A 17,191-nucleotide genomic window follows, 5' to 3' on the forward strand; every position below is an offset into this window, starting at 1 on the left:
CTCATCCCAGCAGTGCAGGGACAGAGCCATGCTCGTCCTATTAGCACACTGGGGGCCACTCATCCCCATCCTCTGGGTTTCCTCCGAAAACAAAAGCACACTCTTTCTCAAGAGATAAAACATCAGTTAGCTGAGTTCTTGCATCAAGCTTGGGTTACATTTCCACCCCCCACCCAGCAATATTTTCTGCCACTAATAGTCTACACACTAATAAAAAAGGGAAGATGAAGTGGTTTTCTGAGGAAGCAGATGAAGAGGCTGGAGATGAGACATCCAATGCTCCTGGGAGGCTGCAAAATGCCTCGTGATGACTAATTTACACCACCAGCAGAGGCATTTTCTTGGGCACATTCTGGACCTGCAGCCCCAGAGCAGCTTTTCCAGCACCTGCTCCAAAATCCCTCCTGACCCCAACAGCCCAAGTGGCCCTGTAACCCTCCTGAATAGGGTAAGGATTGGGGCGAGGATTGGGGCATCTCTCTGCCAAAGTCCATACCTGGCGAGACCACAGCCCTTCAGAGCTGCTGGGCAAGCGCTTGGCTTTGCTGGTATTTTTAGCTCTGCCCACCACATCGCTGGAGTTCACGGCGTGACCTAGTTTGGGAAGGCAAAGCGCTTGCCCCGCTGAGTCTCCGCTCGTACTGGGAAGGATGCTGGCAGCCCTGGTGACGGCTCCTCTGGGGCCCCGCGGTCCCGGCACATGGTGCTCAGCCTCTCTGCAGAGCAGCACAGCCGACGCAGGGGCACATTTTGGGGAGGAGGGTCCCATAGGAGCCAGGGCTGCCTGCTGCAGGGACACGTGCAGGGGCCCTGGATGGGTGCTGCTCTGCAGGGACTTGGCAGCCTTTTTTTCAGGACTCTGTGCTTCCACTTTGTTCTTGCCTCATGCAAAATGAGCAGCTCCCAGATCAGCAGGGACACAGCCTGGATTTGGGTCTCCAAAGGCGTTGCCTTAAACAGTTCAGCTTCCCAGCCAGAAAAACAGCCCAGCCAGCCCAACTGGTCCCCTGTGGACCCCCATCCACTTGACAGTGGTGAAGGGTAGCAGAGATGCTGTGATGCCCAGGCTCTGGTGTCCACCCTGTCCATGGCTTCAGCAGCGACTCAGCTCTGTCTCATCACTTGGCAGCTGATGCATCTGCCTGGACCTTCTGTAAAGCCTCCCCTGGCAGCCACTGTGAGGACTCCCTGAAAGCCTCAGCTTCTCAAGTCTGGGTGATCCCGGCATTTGAGAGTTGGGGACTGGCAGGGTGCTACCAACCACACCAGCCAGGTACAGTTTTGTCATCCATCCCCCTCACTTAGCTCTCTAAAATCCCTACTCACCATCCTGGAGGAATGGAAGCGCTCTGCTCTTCTCCTGCCACCCGTTTGCACTGAGGAATGGCTGCAGTGCACATGCCATCTCCATGAATTATGGCAGCTCCTGAGCATTTAGGCAACATCTTTCCTGACACTTGGAGTACACTGGAAGGTTCACTGCTCACAGAAGAAGAGCTCCAGAAAGAGGCACGCACACCCCAACAACCTCAGCTCTCAGACACTCTGCTTTTGAGGACCAAAATCCCTTCACCACCAGGTACATGTCCCAGCAGGAGCCATGAAGGTGACAGGAGCTGCCTGGGTTGGGCAGCCCTGCACCAGCACTCTCAGCTGCAGCTGGAGCACCCATCCATGAGGCCAGCACGATCTTCTCCTCGCTGTGTCTTTCCCATCTCACTACTTTCAGAATCCCAGGGCAGCACCAGTTTGCCAGCCCTGCTTTAAAAGCTTTTCCAAACTTTGCTTTGTTAAACTCTTTCTGTTTCCAGTGAGAAAGCGAACAAAGGAGAGGGATTTTGCAGCCACCAAGTGACTTAGTGCTGTGACTGAGTCACAGGGCAGCAGCTTAAGGGATGTCCTGAGCTGGGCGGGCATCCCCAGCTCCACAGCAGGGAGAGGAGCCACCCACCAGCCACTTCCAGCTGATCTGGGAGAGGGACAGCAGCAAGAGCCCAGTCACACACTGAGGGAACAGAACCACACCAGCAGGAGAGGAGAAAGCACCAAGACGGAACTGAGAATGATGAAGCCAAGAATGACAGAGCTCACACCACATCCAACCACACAAGAGCCAACGCACAGCACAGCCTGGGCAAATTCTCACTCAGAGAGCAGAAACAACCCTTCTGGCCATGGCAGCAACTGGCTGTGACCTCTGTCTTGAGGCAGCCATTAGTCACGGCAAGGAAAAAGGCTTTTGCTACTCAGTGAAGACATGGATAGACACAAACCCAAGAGGGAATAAAATAATAACATTGGGTGTGAATGTGGCTGCAGGCATGGCCAATGCTGAAAAGCACCCCCGGTGCCTCCCTGAGCCCAGCCAGGTGCCCAGCACCCTGGCAGCCAATGCCAAGGGCAAATAGGGCATTTGGGGCCACCCACACCCACTCACAGCGTTCTAGGCAGCAGCAACGCCCTCAAGGATGGGCACAGCACTGAGCCCAGGACAGGTCAGGGCTGCTTGAGCGAGGCACCAGCCTTATTTGACATCTTCTTCTGGGGCTGTGCATCACATCTGATGTGCCTTCTTCGAGGAAAAGATGTGTCACTCATGGCACATTTAAAATTAATGAGCATTTGGTGTTCTTTCTGATCCCAAATTACACACCGCATGAGCACTCTAGCGCAGAGCTGTGCTCATCGCTGCGAGGTCGGCATCACCCACTGGTGCTGCCAAGCCTGTACCTGACATGTACTGCCACGATTTCCAAAAATAAGTGTTTCCAGCAGCATCGTTAGCATTTGTACCTCTTGGGACCAGATCCTGCCTGGTGTCAGCGGGGTCCTGGGCCATCCAGGGGAGTGTGGGCTTGGCACAGTTCTGTATCGAGGTCGCATTGGTTCAAAACGTCACTCATCACAGATAAACCTCTGCACTTCCAGAGCTGGAGACCTGGCAGCTCATTCCTGTCTGTAACCCCTGATGGCAGGAGGCTTCATTATGAGCCATCCCTGCTGGTGTGGAGGTGACGGTGTCGCTGCCAATTACCTGTGAAAATGCCACATGTGTGCTAACACTCAGACCCTGAGTGCATTCCCAGCGCTCGGAATGCTGCTTAGAGCTGCTCCTGCTGTGCATGGAGTGTCCCCAGGAGCCGTCCTGACTCCACATTTAAGGGACACGCTCTTCTAAAACCAGGATGAACATTGACACCACTTTGGTTTGGCCTTCCCTTAGTGATCTTGTTTTAAACAACAGTGAAACACTTTGCTTCTGCTGGTGCCACAGCATCCCCTAAAAGCCAGGATTTCAGTAAGGGAAGGGGCTGGGCAGTGCTGGGCTGCATTCCCTGCTTTCACACCCAAGGGCAAACTGGGGCAATCCCCGGTTTCAGTACAGGATGTGGGACGAGGTGATTGAGAACAGCCCTGAGGGGAAGGACTTGGGGTGCCCATTGATGAGAAGCTCAACATGAGCCGGCAATGTGCGCTCGCAGCCCAGAAGGCCAACCGTGTCCTGGGCTGCATCCAAAGCAGCGTGGCCAGCAAGGCGAGGAGGGGATTCTGCCCCTCTATTCCTCTCTTGGGAGACCTCATCTGGAGTATTGTGTCCAGTTCTGGAATCCTCAACATAAGAAGAAGATAGAGCTGTTGGAATGGGTCCAGAGGAGGCTACAAGGATGATTCGAGACCTGGAGCACCTCCAATCCAAGGACAGGCTGAGAGAGTTGGGCTTGTTCAGCCTGGAGAAGAGAAGGGTCCCAGGAGACCTTATAGTGACCTTCCAGTACCTGGAGGGGGTACAAGAAAGCTGCAGAGGGGCTGTTTCCAAAGGCTTCTGGTGATAGGATGAGGGGCAATGGGTGTAAACTGGAGAGGGGCAGATTTAGACTGGACATGAGGAGAAATTTCTTCATGATGAAAGTGGTGAGACACTGGCCCAGGTTGCCCAAGGAAGCTGTGGCTGCCCCATCCCTGGAGGTGTTCAAGGCCAGGTTGGATGGGCCTTGGGCAGCCTGATCCAGTGGGATGTGTCCCTGCCCATGGCAGGGGAGGTTGGAACTGGATGATCTTTAAGGTCCCTTCCAATCCAAACTATTCCACGATTCTATGATTCTATGATTCTACTGGCAGTCTGTGCCCAGGGGCCAGCAAAAGCCACATTCCACTCACCAAATATGTCTTAATAACCCCAATGCCTCCTGCCCCAACTCCTTTGGGAAGTCCTGGTCCTGTGGCATCCCATGGACATGTTTTGGCTTGGCTCTCAGCAGTGGGCGCTGGTCCGGCCTCACGGAGAGCCTGTGGCAGAGGAAAATATTTGCTGTATTTCTTGTTTGCTGATTTTATTACTGGCTCTTATTCACAGCAACCGTAAATTAAACCCAGAGGCACAGTAAAGCCCCCGCATCTTGACAGCTTAAACACAGTCCTCGGGCGGCACGCAGGGAAAATCACACATTGGAGGAGGTCAGGGGAGCACTAGTAAATAAGATGAGATTAATTTGGGAACAACACGCAGCGAGAATGACGCTTGCAGGGAAGGAACATCACAGGGTCCCACCACAGCCCTGGCCAGTCCTACCCAAAGCCTGGAGGAGCTGCACAAACCCAACCAGTTCCACACGGGGCAAGAAACCCGAGAACCCACAGTGGGAATCTCCATCAACAGCCAGGCAGGAGCCAGAGATCAAAGCTTCCTCCTCCCACCCCAGCAAAGCTTCCTGGAGATCTCAGACAGGAGCTTTCAGCTGCCACATGGCCAACAGCAGCGCATTCTCCTCAAACCCCACTGGAGCTGTCTCTAATGGTCATGAGGCCACGTTAACGAAGCAACTGAGTCATTACCTGCATGGAACCACTTGCAGCAGGTCCGGGTGCTGCCCTGTGGGGACAGCAAAGCCACCACTCCCAGCACAGGAGGTCGAGCGAGCCCGGCTGTGGGTCCCTTGGTCAAACGAGGCTGGCGGCTGCGCTGCTGGCCCTTCTCCACAGGGTCTGCAGCCAGAGTTGGAGTCCTGCAGTTCCTCAAACCACCCTCCCTCCTCAGGGAATTCCGCTCTCCAGCGGGTGCCTGGTTCTCAGATCTCAGACATGGGCACATTTGTCTGCACAGCGCAGCACCCACAGCCACCGGGAGAGCCTGTGGGCAGCACAGGCTGCACCCAGAGCATTTCTCAACCTGCTTCTCCACACTGGCTGCTCGGAGGGGCTCAGCCCGGGCCACTGAACAGGACAGAAGTGCTGAGTTCAGGCTGATGGACCCATCATCCTCCTGGAAAATCACCTGCAGTGCCCATCTTGCCCAGAGTGCTCAGCAACTGGGGAACGAGAAGAACCAGTCGCTGCTCTTGGAAGTTCAACACAGGTGTCCATCCAGGATCAGGGGGTTCAGTCCAACCTCTGCTGAAGGCACTCTCATTTTTACATGTACCCCTCAACAGCTGAAGCCCACTGGCCCAGGATGGGCTCAGTAAAGAGCCCTGTTCCTCTGTCCCTTGGAAAGGCTCCTGTGCTGTAACCACCTATAAATGCGGATGTTGATGGGACTCACATCTCATCTACATCCTTCCTCTCTCAGTTGTGCTGCTCGTGCAGTGCCGCGCTCCTCCTGCGTCACTCAGAGCAGATCACGGTAAGATGGGCACTCACCCACGCTCCCTCCCAGGCTTCTCCTCAGCTTACAAACCTCTCCTGTAATGGACACCACGACCACCCTATAGCCATCCTCAACAGAAATAAAACCTTTCCAGCCCCCCTGGAGCCTGTGCAGCCCTGCCTGCTCCACCTCAAAATCATTGTGAAGCTTTCTTTGCAGTAATTAATTCTCAACAGCAGGGAACAATCTCCTGCAACTGCAACATTTTCACTACAACTGCATTAACCACAATTGGTTATCAAAGATCTGGATGACCCTTGCAGGGAGGGTGTCCCATCACTTCCCAGAGCAGTGGTGGCTGCCCCACCCCTGGAGGTGTTCAAGACCAGGTTGGATGAGGCTTCGAGCAACCAGATCCAGTGGGAGGTGTCCCTGCCCATGGCAGGGGGTGGAACTGGATGGGCTTTAAGGTCCCTTCCAATCCAAACCATTCCATGATTCTACAACAGAGGAAAACTCAATGCAGGGCAGGCAGAGATGAGCCTGTGCCACACGGGAGGACAGAGGAGAGAAGGTCAAGTGCAGAGATCAGGTGACACTTCACAGCACTTACAACCACTGTGGTCCTCGATGGTGCCACCAAATGTGTTCCTGGTCTCAAAGCTGTGCTGCCCAGCTCTGGTCATGCCTGGAGGCATCGCTGCTGGCTGCTGACGTGCTCCACATCAGAGGGCCAGGAGAGCTCAGCAAAGAAGGCAGCTTTGAGGAACATTGTCGGTGCTGTGGTTGGATGACAAATTCCCTCAAGGCAACAGCCCCTAAGCCAGCGCTGAGCAGAGTTTACACACAGCAAGAATTACCTTGATTATCCAGCCAAGTGGAGCTATCGGCAACGACAGATGTGAGACAAGAGGAGCAGGCACCAGGGGACTTCTTAACACAGCCCAGCTCACAGCGACTGCTGCAGCCCTTGGGGAAGAGCACCAGAGGTTTCCTTTCAATGCCTGACAACACGGTGAGTGATGCCTGCTGGGAGCAGAATTAAAACTGCACGTGTTTTTGTGCAAGCCTGATATAAGCAGAGGCAAGAGTGGCTCCTTCTCTTCATGGGACCCAACACAAAGGACCATGCAAATGCTTCAGTCCATCAGAATAACTTTATTTCGCAGGGCAGATACAGCCAAGTAGTGATCCCAGAGTTGCCCAGCAAGTGTCAGCTCCATGACCCGTCAGCAAATGTTCCGCTGATGGCTTGAGGGTACAGGCTCTACAGCTAGCGTTCACATTAATCGATTCCTTAGATCCAGATTTCAAGTGAAATACATTCAGGCTTGCTCCGCTCAGAGCACAGCTCACAAATACGTGGCTGAAAGTCACTGAGGAGTTAATTACAGTTACCCGATTCGGATGAAAAGAAAGCAATACTGCTGCTGTCACCCACAAACCTCTCCTGGTCTCCAGTGCTGCTGCTCGGAGCCGCTGCAGCACACGGCAGGATAACATCCCGTTGTTCTTCGGGCCTTTGCAGTAAAAACAGCAACTAGAACATACAACAGCAACAATCAAGGCAGCATTTGACTGTGTGTTCCCAGCACGGTTCTCCTCTGGCAGGCTCAGAGGGATTAACAACGGCCGCTCCCACTGGCACCCACACAAAGGAGCACACGCAGCCACCCCTTCCCTGAGCTCCAAAGGGACTCGGGCACGATGTGGGTATTTGTGCTTAGTACTGGCAGCTGAACGCCGCATTCACTGCCTGGAGAAGGAGGAAACCTTGCTTAATAAAGCTTGCTTAATTTCAACTAGACCTTGGTTTGTTTTCTTAATATTTAACAGGTAGGAACAGGATGCAGCTCTCAGCCAGCAAGGTCAGACTCTTCTGAGCGCTACCCTGGCTCTCCTGTGCTGCTCGCCTGGTCCTCCGCCTTGGGGAGATTCCTGCGCTTTCTTATCTGCATGTCTTCATCCTGCAGGAGAATGAATAAATAAATAAGCACAAATTCATTCTTCAGCATCCTCTCCCAGCTGCACAAAATCTGCCTTCTTCCTCTCCACCTCTTTCGTTGTCCACCAGCCTTTACACACCACAGATCAGCCCAGAGAACAAAATCCTTACGCCAGCACTCCAGCTCCTCACTCAAAACATGAAGCCTTCTTCCATCCTCAGGTGGGCGGCTACCCAGGCCGGCACCTTCCCAAACCACCCTCGTGCTCCCACTGAGAAACTGCTCACATCCAACACAACAGGCAGCTCCATCTTTTCAACCCCGGGCCGCTCTAGGGGAGGTGTTCCAGGCCAGGTTGGATGAGCCTTGAGCAACCTGATCCAGTGGGAGGTGTCCCTGCCCATGGCAGGGGGTTGGAACTGGAGGGGCTTTAAGGTCTCTTCCAACCCAAACCATTGCATGATGATGCTATGATAAGAGTAGCAGCAATACAACCCTTCTGCACCTCAGGCTGCAAGCAATGTGTGAAGTCTGGCCTCACAGCAGTTTTCCTCAGGGTGGACCCACAGAATCCAACTGCTTTGGTTAGAAGGCTTCTCTGCAGGGCAAAATGCAGATATCTGCTCTAAGCAGGGCTAACCTGATGCTAACCTGCTTCTTCAGGGCATCTGTTGAAGGATGAAGTTCTCACCACACCGTTGTGCTTCTTGGCTATGCCTACTGGGATGTATTTTCTCCTGTACCCAGGGAGGATTCCCTTTAGCACAAGCTGTGTCTGTCACCTCTTGCCCTTTGGCTGAGCATCCCTGCTGCTGTCTTCTCCATAACCACCCAGAAGGCAGATCCTCTCTGCCTCCACTCCCCTGAGGTGGAGAAAGCATCTCCCTCAGCCTCTTCTCTTGCCTTACGCTCTCCAGCCCTGTCCCACCTCCAGAGCAAACCCACCCCTGCAGACAACTGACATGACCAGGGTGAGCACATGCCTTTTCATGTCTGTACTACATGAAAAGCAGACTGATTTCTGCTCCGCCCTCCCCAGCAAGTCCCTTCCAGATGCTCCTCTTGGTATCCTTCCCAAGTCCTCCACCTCACACCCACTGCACACTGTTCACACGGGGCTCACAACGACACAGGCACTGCCTGTTTCCAGGGCAGTTCGTACCGAGTCAGTCTCGTCTTCAACCTGCGTGCTTACAAAATCGATATAATCATCCTTCTGGTTGTCCAGAACTTCTTCCTCACACTCGGTCTGGTAGTCTGACTCATCTAAAGAGAGAGGAGAGACAAAACACTGGGGTTAACAACCATTCAGAGAGGTGGAAGAACTGGGAAGAGGGATGATAGCTGCCTCTGTGGAGCACTGGCACGGAGCAGGGCGTCTGCTGTCAACTCTCTGCAGCTCAGCGAACTGGGACTAAAACACAGGCTCTCCAGCCAGACCACAAAATAAACCATGTCTTGTACTTGAGCTGCTGGAACTTGGTCCTGGAACCCTCTAGAATCTCAAGGGCCTGGATCAGGAGCAGTGAGATGCAAAGTGTCTGTGCTGCTCTGGTGGGTTCCAGCTGCCCAGTCCAACAGGGCATGAGTGCTGGCAATCGAGAGATGCTCCCTGGCAAATGCTCTTCGTGGAACAGCTGCTGTTTTCCACCCACCAGTCCAGACAAGATCAGTAAAAAACCTCCACCAGACACATCTGTGAGCTACCAGTCCACACTCCCTGGACACATCGCTCACAGACTCACTACAAACAAGGACTGCCAGCTCTTCCCGGTGCAGAGATGATAATTATGTGTCTCACAGTTCACTGAGGTCCACTGAGGACAGTGACATTTACACTCCTCTCTTTTGAGTAATCCAGCAGATAAACACCATCGAGGGAATCATAAAATCATAGAACAGTTTGGGTTGGAAGGGACCTTAAAGATCATCCAGTTCCAACCCCCTGCCATGGGCAGGGACACCTCCCACTGGATCAGGCTGCCCAAGGCCCATCCAACCTGGCCTGGAACACCTCCAGGGATGGGGCAGCCACAGCTTCCCTGGGCAACATGTGCCAGTGTCTCACCACCCTCATGGTGAAGAAATTCCTCCTTCTGTTTAGTCTAAATCTGCCCCTCTCCAGTTTATACCCATTGCCCCTTGTACTATCACCACAAGCCTTTGGAAACAGCCTCTCCCCAGCTTTCTTGTAGCCCCTTCAGGTACTGGAAGGTCGCTGTTAGGTCTCCTCAGTCTTCTCTTCTCCAGGCTCAGGAGCTCAGGGAAGCTCAGGAGCTGTGCACACAGAGCAGATAGCAGCAAGACCCCACCCCCTACATCAAACCCCCTCCCAGGGAACAAGACACAGCAGCACCGAGTCAGCAGCCCTTCCAGCACCCAGAGATCACTTAAAACAGGGCAGGAGGGTTCCCTGCTGCCAGCACTGACTCTCACCCACACCAACTCAATGCCCAGTGGATGTGCTGGAGCAGATGCCCACCACCAGTCCCAGTGCCCGCAGCCCTGCAGAGCCCCATCCCAAACCCAGCAAGTGGCAGATGCCCACCTTCCTCTGCACAGCATTGGGCACACGGCTTTGCAGAATGCCCGGAAACACAATAAAATGGCAGAAAAGCTCTTTTTTTTCTTTTACATTAGCTTTTCCACCTCTCTCCTGAGTTAATTCAAGTGTGCTTCGAATTGCTGAAGCAACCTCTGGTGAAGAGAGCGGTTCATGGATAAACTGGATCGTTGATTAAGGGTTGCTTTGGGGAACAGTCAAGAGCAGCTGCTCCACACTGAAGACAACAGCACAGTCTGTTCCACAGCATTTTCTTCTAACACGATAGCTACAACCAACTGCCAGAACAGGCGTGTTAAAGACATTTGGTCCTTTTTTAATTTTTTAATATTTTTTTTCATTTTACTGTGGATCAGAGAATTAGAATCAAAGAATCACAGAATGGTTTGGGTTGGAAGAGACCTCAAAGCCCATCCAGTTCCACCTCCTGCCATGGGCAGGGACACTTCCCACTGGATCAGGGGCTCCAAGCCCCATCCAACCTGGCCTTGAACACCTCCAGGGATGGGGCAGCCACCACTTGGCCAGGGCCTCAGCACCTCCACAGCAAAACATTTCTCCCTAAGATCTCATCTCAATCTCCCCTCTTTCAGCTGAAAACCGTTCTCCTTCGTCCTACCCCTGCACTCTCTGATCAAGATAGCCTCCCTGACTCAATTACTGTTAGTTTATACTAAAAACCCAACTGATAATCTTGGATAAAATACAGCAGAGAAACTGGAAATTCATTTGAACAGCGAAGGCCAGCACAAACGATAGTTTGTGGTTTATGGCTCCACTAACACTGACACCATCAAAAGCAAACTCCTTAATCTCTCCAAGCGTTACTCAGCATTGATCAGGTCTTTATACAACAAGAGAAGGGTGTCTCTTACCAGATCCTTGGCACAGCAGCTTTGAGTGCTGGAGGACCGGAGGGGAGTGAAGAACAGCCAGTGAGGAGGCCCTGCTGTCCCTAACCCTCATCTTCCACTGCTCTCCTCGCAGGTGCACCTCAGGTTCAAGGGGCGACCACTTCTTCACATGACAAGATCTCCCAGAAGCATCAGGCAGGACCAAGGTGTTGCCACCCTGCTCACCACATCAACACCCAAACACAGCAGCTCCAAAATGAGCCAGTGGGGAGGAGATCCCGCCAGAGAAAGGTTCCCCCTGCATTACGAGGGCGGAATGTTCACAGCAGGGAGGGCCACAAGCACTCCTCATGCCAAAGATCTGCTCTGGGATGCTGTAGTTGTCAGCATTTCCTTTATATGTGCTTGATTCCTGCAGGCAATGCCACATGGACAGAAAACCATGGCTGTGTGGTTGGAGGATTTGTTCCACTGACACTGACAGGCTGCGATGCCCATCAGGGAATCCAGCAGCTCATCAGAACCCGAGGTGCACCCATGCTTCTTGACATGAGGATGTTTTAAGCAGCAAAGTTGGAGAGGGTGAGCTAGTGCCTCAACTGACTGTGTCCCTTGGGAGGTTTTGGCCTGTCTCCTGTCAGCTCCAGCTGACCCTGCTTTGAGGCAAGGTTGGACCTAGACCATCTCAAGAGGTCCCTGTCGACCTCAACCATTCTACAAAATCTCTGCCCTGGTGCTGTAGAGACCATCACTGCCTTGAAGGACCTCTGTGCCCTTCTCACCTCAGCACAGATCTCTCTTAAGGTACTGCTCTGTCCTGGAAGGAAACTCAGTTCATCCTCGAACTGCAAAAATATGCTGGAAGGCAATTCCCTTTCTGCTGTTGGTTCTGGAGACTTCAGCTGTGTTGCCAAGCCAAGAACCTGACACTACGATTGACATTTCCTTTTACTCAAATGACCATTCCTACAATTGCTGTGCTACGGACTTGATCTTCTTCAGCCACCATGTGCAGCAAGCGTGCTACCTCGCCTCACACCATGAAACCCGGCTGTGGGGACAGCCTGAAGCATCACGGCTTTGGAAACCAGGACATGAAACCTGCTGTGGGAATTCACCAAAGAGCCTGCACGACTTGGGTCCTCAGCAAACCCGTGGAGGTGGAAGAGTGACCAGGGACATGACTGAGCCACCCTTGGAGCATGGCACCTGCGCTCCCCTGGCCACGGCTGCGTAAAACACAATTACAGCTGAACAAGGACAGACAATCCCAACTGAGGAGCATTTAGATGCAGAGCAGAATCATGGCCACAAGTAATGCAGTGGGTCAGCTGTGAAAATGAGCTTTTGTGCTCCTACGGATGCTTCCCCACCAGCCCAGTGGCAGCACAGGCACCCTGGATCCAGCGCAAGGCTTCGCGCCGCTTCCCTGCCTTATCCCTCCCTTGGTTCGGTTTTAAATTGTTTCAGTCATTGCTCTCAGTTTGCTCAAGAGTAGAGAAGGAACGTGTCTGCCCTTTCCCCGCAGAGAAGATACAGCTTTCTGAGCTGGTGGCTCTGCTGGGCACTGCCCCCCACGGCCCCCGCCTTGGCACTGACACTTCTCCTGGGCCTCTTGGTCAATCAGAGAATAGAATTGCAGAATCATTAATGTTGGAAAAGACCTCTAAGCTCATCCAGGCAAACCATCAGCCCAGCACTCCCATGTCACGGAGTGCCACATCTACATGTTTTTTGAACCCCTCCGGGGATGGAGATTCCCCCACTGCCCTGGGCAGCCTCTGCCAGGGCTTCACCACTCTGTCAGTAAAGATATTTTGTCTAATATCCAATCTAAAACTCCTCTGGCACAACTTGAGACCATTTCCTCTCATCCTAACACTTGTTACTTGTGAGAAGAGTCCACCACCCACCTCACCCCAACCTCCTTTCCAGGAGCTGCAGAGAGCGATGAGGTCTCCCCTCAGCCTCCTCTTCTCCAAACTGAACAGCCCCAGGACCCTCAGCCTCTCCCAGAACTCCTGTTCTCCAGCCCCTTCCCCAGCTCCGTTCCCTTCTCCAGACACGCTCCAGCCCCTCAACGCCCATGCTTTAAATAACCACGTTACATGAACACTTCATTCTTCTTCACAATGGCTGTTTCAACCACATTTGATTAATATTTTCTTCCCAAGGCATATGATGGCAATTAGCATTTCAAATTACCGCAGGGACATCTCTACAAACAGTCACAGATGGGAGGACTGCTAACTTTAGACTTCCTGCTGCCAGAACAAGAACCAGGAGGTGGGGGAGAGACTGTTTATAAAGAGCTCGAGCACTGGTGAAGCGCTCGGAGATTTCAAGCCTGCAAAGCTCTGATCCCTGTTGTGGAGTGATTTGGTTTTGGAATGTGCAGGGAACCGCTCGGCAGGGCACAGCTGAGGCACAAGGCGCTCGAGCGCAGGAGCCGTTACCTCTTCCTCATTAGTTCACAAGTACTCCTTATAACAGGAGCGCACAAAAAGCAACGGAGCCAGTGAGTCACTCCTGATTCTACTCACAACAGCGGGGAAAAAACTCTTCAGTCAAAGACCAGGTTGGATGGGGCTTTGAGCAACCGGATCCATGGGAGGTGTCTCTGCCCATGGCAGGGGGTGGAACTGGAGGGGCTTTAAGGTCCCTTCCAATGCAAACCATTCCATGATAAGCTTTCAAATCAGCCTCCTCCCATCTCAAATGGACATGGACCAAAGAGCAAAACCATCGCAAGGGCACAGGCCAGCACATGGAGAATGAAAGCTTGTGCTTCCAGGAGTTGCCACACATGTTATTTCACTCACTGGGGTGGGGATTACTCCACCAGGACACCACGAAGGTATCAGGCTGAGAGGGGATGTCTCACTGTGGCAGGAACACCCAACTCCCAGCCTCTCCCAGAGGAGGCAGGCAGCTGGGACAAGTGTAGGGTCGGGTGTGGGGCAAGCTGGAGCACTCCTGCAGGCAGCAGCTCCGGATGGAGCGAGGGGACAGCCCACCACTGCCAGCCTCGCTCTGCAGGCAGCGCAGCGGCAGCCAGCCCTGAATCACCACGCTTCACAGCACAGGGTGGTAAAAGAAAGCAGTTGGACAAGGCACGCAGGAGGAGTAAGTGGCCATCCCTGTCTCACTGCCCTTCTCAAAAGCTTCCCTGGTGCCGGCCAGATCCCCCCCCTCACCATCTGCCACGGGTGCTTTCACGGGCTCAATCCGGGAGACGATTTCTGCCAGGTCCGTAAAAGAGGTGGTGGGACAGGTCACGTTCTGAAAAACAGCAGTAGGTTTCAGGTATGTTAACAAATACACACAAAATATCCAAACATTTTTATTACATAAAAATAACGTTGACCAGACAGAGCTCCAGACACAAGTTCTCCGCAACTGTCCCCTCAAAAGCCATCGCTCATCTATAAGGGATTCACAAAACAGCTCCGCCAATGCAGAGGTGGGATTCTCAGGTGCAAACAGTAGAACAGCCTCTCATGGCTCCTTCTCCATCCACACACCAAGAAGCCCTATTAAAAATTTAGTGAACTACAGAAAAGACCACAAAGCCAGGAACCGGGGCGTCTGGATTCTGTGACAGATGGTGCTCATTGAACTTGTTTGTTCTCCATCACCGTTACTTTATAAGAGGGACCAGCTGGGCCAGGCACAGCCCCCAGGGAGCTCTCGCCTTCCGTTGTGAGAAGAAGGGACCCCAGTAGATGGGACCCTGTACGTCGTCCAGCCCTGAGCCTGTGGAGCGATGCCATGGGATGCTGCATGGACAGGCACTGTGGTGACCAGGACCCAGCTGGTGACCCCAGCAAGCCGTGGAGCCAAAGGTGTCACAGCAAGCCACAGCCTGAGGTACACGGTCCTCCCGCAAGGAGAAACATCTCCCACTGTAATTCTTCTTTTCAATAAACCATTCTATTTTTACTGCATCTCACCCAAGCAGTGGGTTGAGTGCTCTCTATTTTGAGAAGGCACCTGCTCCAGTTTCTCCTCTAATAAACCCCAACTTTGGCATTTTTAAGAGCCATGTTGGTCTTCCCGTGTGCCGTGAGCAGCCCTACCTGCCCACAAGGTCACCAGATGGGAATTTGAACCTCCTTTACCTTGTTAAAAACCCAGAGATTTGAATTAGTATAATAACACATCCCCACAGGAGAAAGAGGGGGACGAGCTGGCAGGGCACACGCTATCGGCATTGGGCTGCCGGGAACTGCTGCGACAGTCATCGTTCCAGTCGCCCTGACTGCCCACGTGCTCCAAGCCAGGGCAGTTGCCTAACACAGGGGTTTTATGAGCAATTCTTTGCTCTTCTGGCAAGAGCGCTGGTACTGTGAATCATTCAGCCCCCGCGGGGGTCACAGCAGCAGCTCATTACGGCTGCAGCAGATCGCTCTCGGTTGACCTTTAATCCGTAACGAACTTTTGATGTAATTTAGTACAGTTAAAACAAGGTGCGGATCCAGGCCAAACAGCCAGTGGGGAGCAGCGGATAGAGAAAAGCCCAGGAGGAATTAAAAAATACCTGTAATGAAATGAAACAGCAGCAGCTTAGGCCACACAGATAAATAGACTGTGCTCAGAACAGGCTGAAGCTCAGAAGCTCAGTCTGACCACTAAGGAACCATCAAGAAGGGTGAGTCAGTCCAGTCCCATTTTAAGCTTCTAACCTGAATGGTCCCAGAGAAGCATTTGCCAAAGGCTGTTCCCCAGGACAGGGAAAAAGCGTCTACATCTTCATTTTGTGCTGTATGACAAAGCAAGGGGTAAGTGCACCCTCTGGCCACCGAGCAGACACAGCGATGTCTGAGGCAACCACCACGCACTAAAGACATGGTCTCCTACAAGCAGCCACAGAGGTTGCACAGAGTCCTGGGGCAGCCCTGGGTGATGCTGTCCTTGGAAGCACCAAGCACTGGGGTGGCCCCACCTTGAGAACTGAGCGCTGTTCTGGACGCCACAGTATAAAAAGGATCTAAAGCTACTGGAGAGCATCCAGAGGAGGGCACAGAGCTGGTGAAGGGTTCAGAGGGGAAACCATATGAGGAGCAATGGAAGTCACTCGGCCTGTTCAGTCTGGAGAAGAATAGATTGAGGGGAGACTTCATCGTCTGCAGTTTCCTCGCAAGCGGAGGAGAAGGAGCAGGTGCTGCTCTCTTCTCTCTGGTGACCACCAATAGGGGCCGAGGGAACGGCAGGAAGATGCACCAGGAGAGGGTTAAGTTGGACATTAGGAGAAGGTTCTTCACCCAGAGGGTGGTGGAGCACTGGAGCAGCATCCAGGGAAGCAGTCACGGTGCCAAGCCTGACAATATCCCAGAAGCATTTGGCCAACACCCTCAGCCTCACGGTGTGAACACTGGGGTTGTCCTGTGCAGGGACAGGAGCCAGACCCAATGATCCTTGCGGGTCCCTTCCAACTCAGGGCATTCTATGACTCTGTAAGCAGACAGGGACCAGCTTCGGAGGGGCTGGGAGGCCAGGGCACCGTATGGACAGCTGAACAAAAGCCTGCAGCAACCATTGCCAAAAGGCACTTCAGGAAAGCCACCATCCCACGCTCCCACAGCTGAGATGCGTGGACAGACAAGTACAGAGGTAACCATAAGAGCGACCCGAGCCGCGAGAGCACCTGCTCTGGCGCTGACGCACAGCCTGTCCGCTGTGGAGGACACCGGCTGAGGCAGCTGCACCCCAATGGCTTAGAGCTATGACCGGAACGTGACTTGTGGGAAACCAGGTGTCTTCCCACACTCGCCTGATGCTTTGCAAACAGGAATTCAATGTTCAAGCACTTCCTCTCACTGCTTTTAAGGATAAAATCCCACTCCCATCAGTTAACAGACAGGAAAGCAGCATCTCCAATTCAGTTGAAACCTACTCTAAAACCTTCCTGCTAGTTTTTTCCCTTTCCAAGGAGGAAAGTATTCTCTTTGGCACAATCTTTATATAATAAATTAGAGGAGAAAGACAGTTACTATTGTAACTGTTGGATTATATTTAGCTTTGACTATGAATAACACTTTGGTAGACAAAACTTCCCTGAGGAGATACAATTAATGGCACTGCATTATCCTGAGCTCAGGAAGAGTAAGAGTTGTTCAAGTGAGGTTTATGTAAGGTTCCTGTTGTTTGTGTCTTCGGTATTTACATTTTTGAGACAAGATAAACAGTGATTGAATGATGAAAGCAAGGGAATGTACCTAAATCATTAAATATCTGGAGTTTT

The 17,191-nt window shown here is 52.7% G+C and overlaps 1 protein-coding gene across 1 annotated transcript in view; it reads right to left on the minus strand.

Moving 5' to 3' along the window:
• Nucleotides 1–6,722: 6,722 nt before the first annotated feature.
• The window catches only part of PNPLA7 (patatin like phospholipase domain containing 7), a 136,086-nt gene continuing 125,617 nt past the window's right edge, over nucleotides 6,723–17,191 (minus strand). The window contains exons 34-36 of the mRNA XM_054083893.1: nucleotides 14,145–14,229; nucleotides 8,693–8,796; nucleotides 6,723–7,551 (exon numbers count right to left, since the gene is read on the minus strand). Coding sequence (XP_053939868.1) covers nucleotides 7,471–7,551; nucleotides 8,693–8,796; nucleotides 14,145–14,229 — 270 coding nt within the window. The 3' untranslated portion in view covers nucleotides 6,723–7,470. The remainder of the gene's footprint in view (nucleotides 7,552–8,692; nucleotides 8,797–14,144; nucleotides 14,230–17,191) is intronic.

The sequence above is a fragment of the Cuculus canorus genome, chromosome 19 (assembly GCF_017976375.1).
Source record: "Cuculus canorus isolate bCucCan1 chromosome 19, bCucCan1.pri, whole genome shotgun sequence".
NCBI lineage: Eukaryota > Metazoa > Chordata > Aves > Cuculiformes > Cuculidae > Cuculus > Cuculus canorus.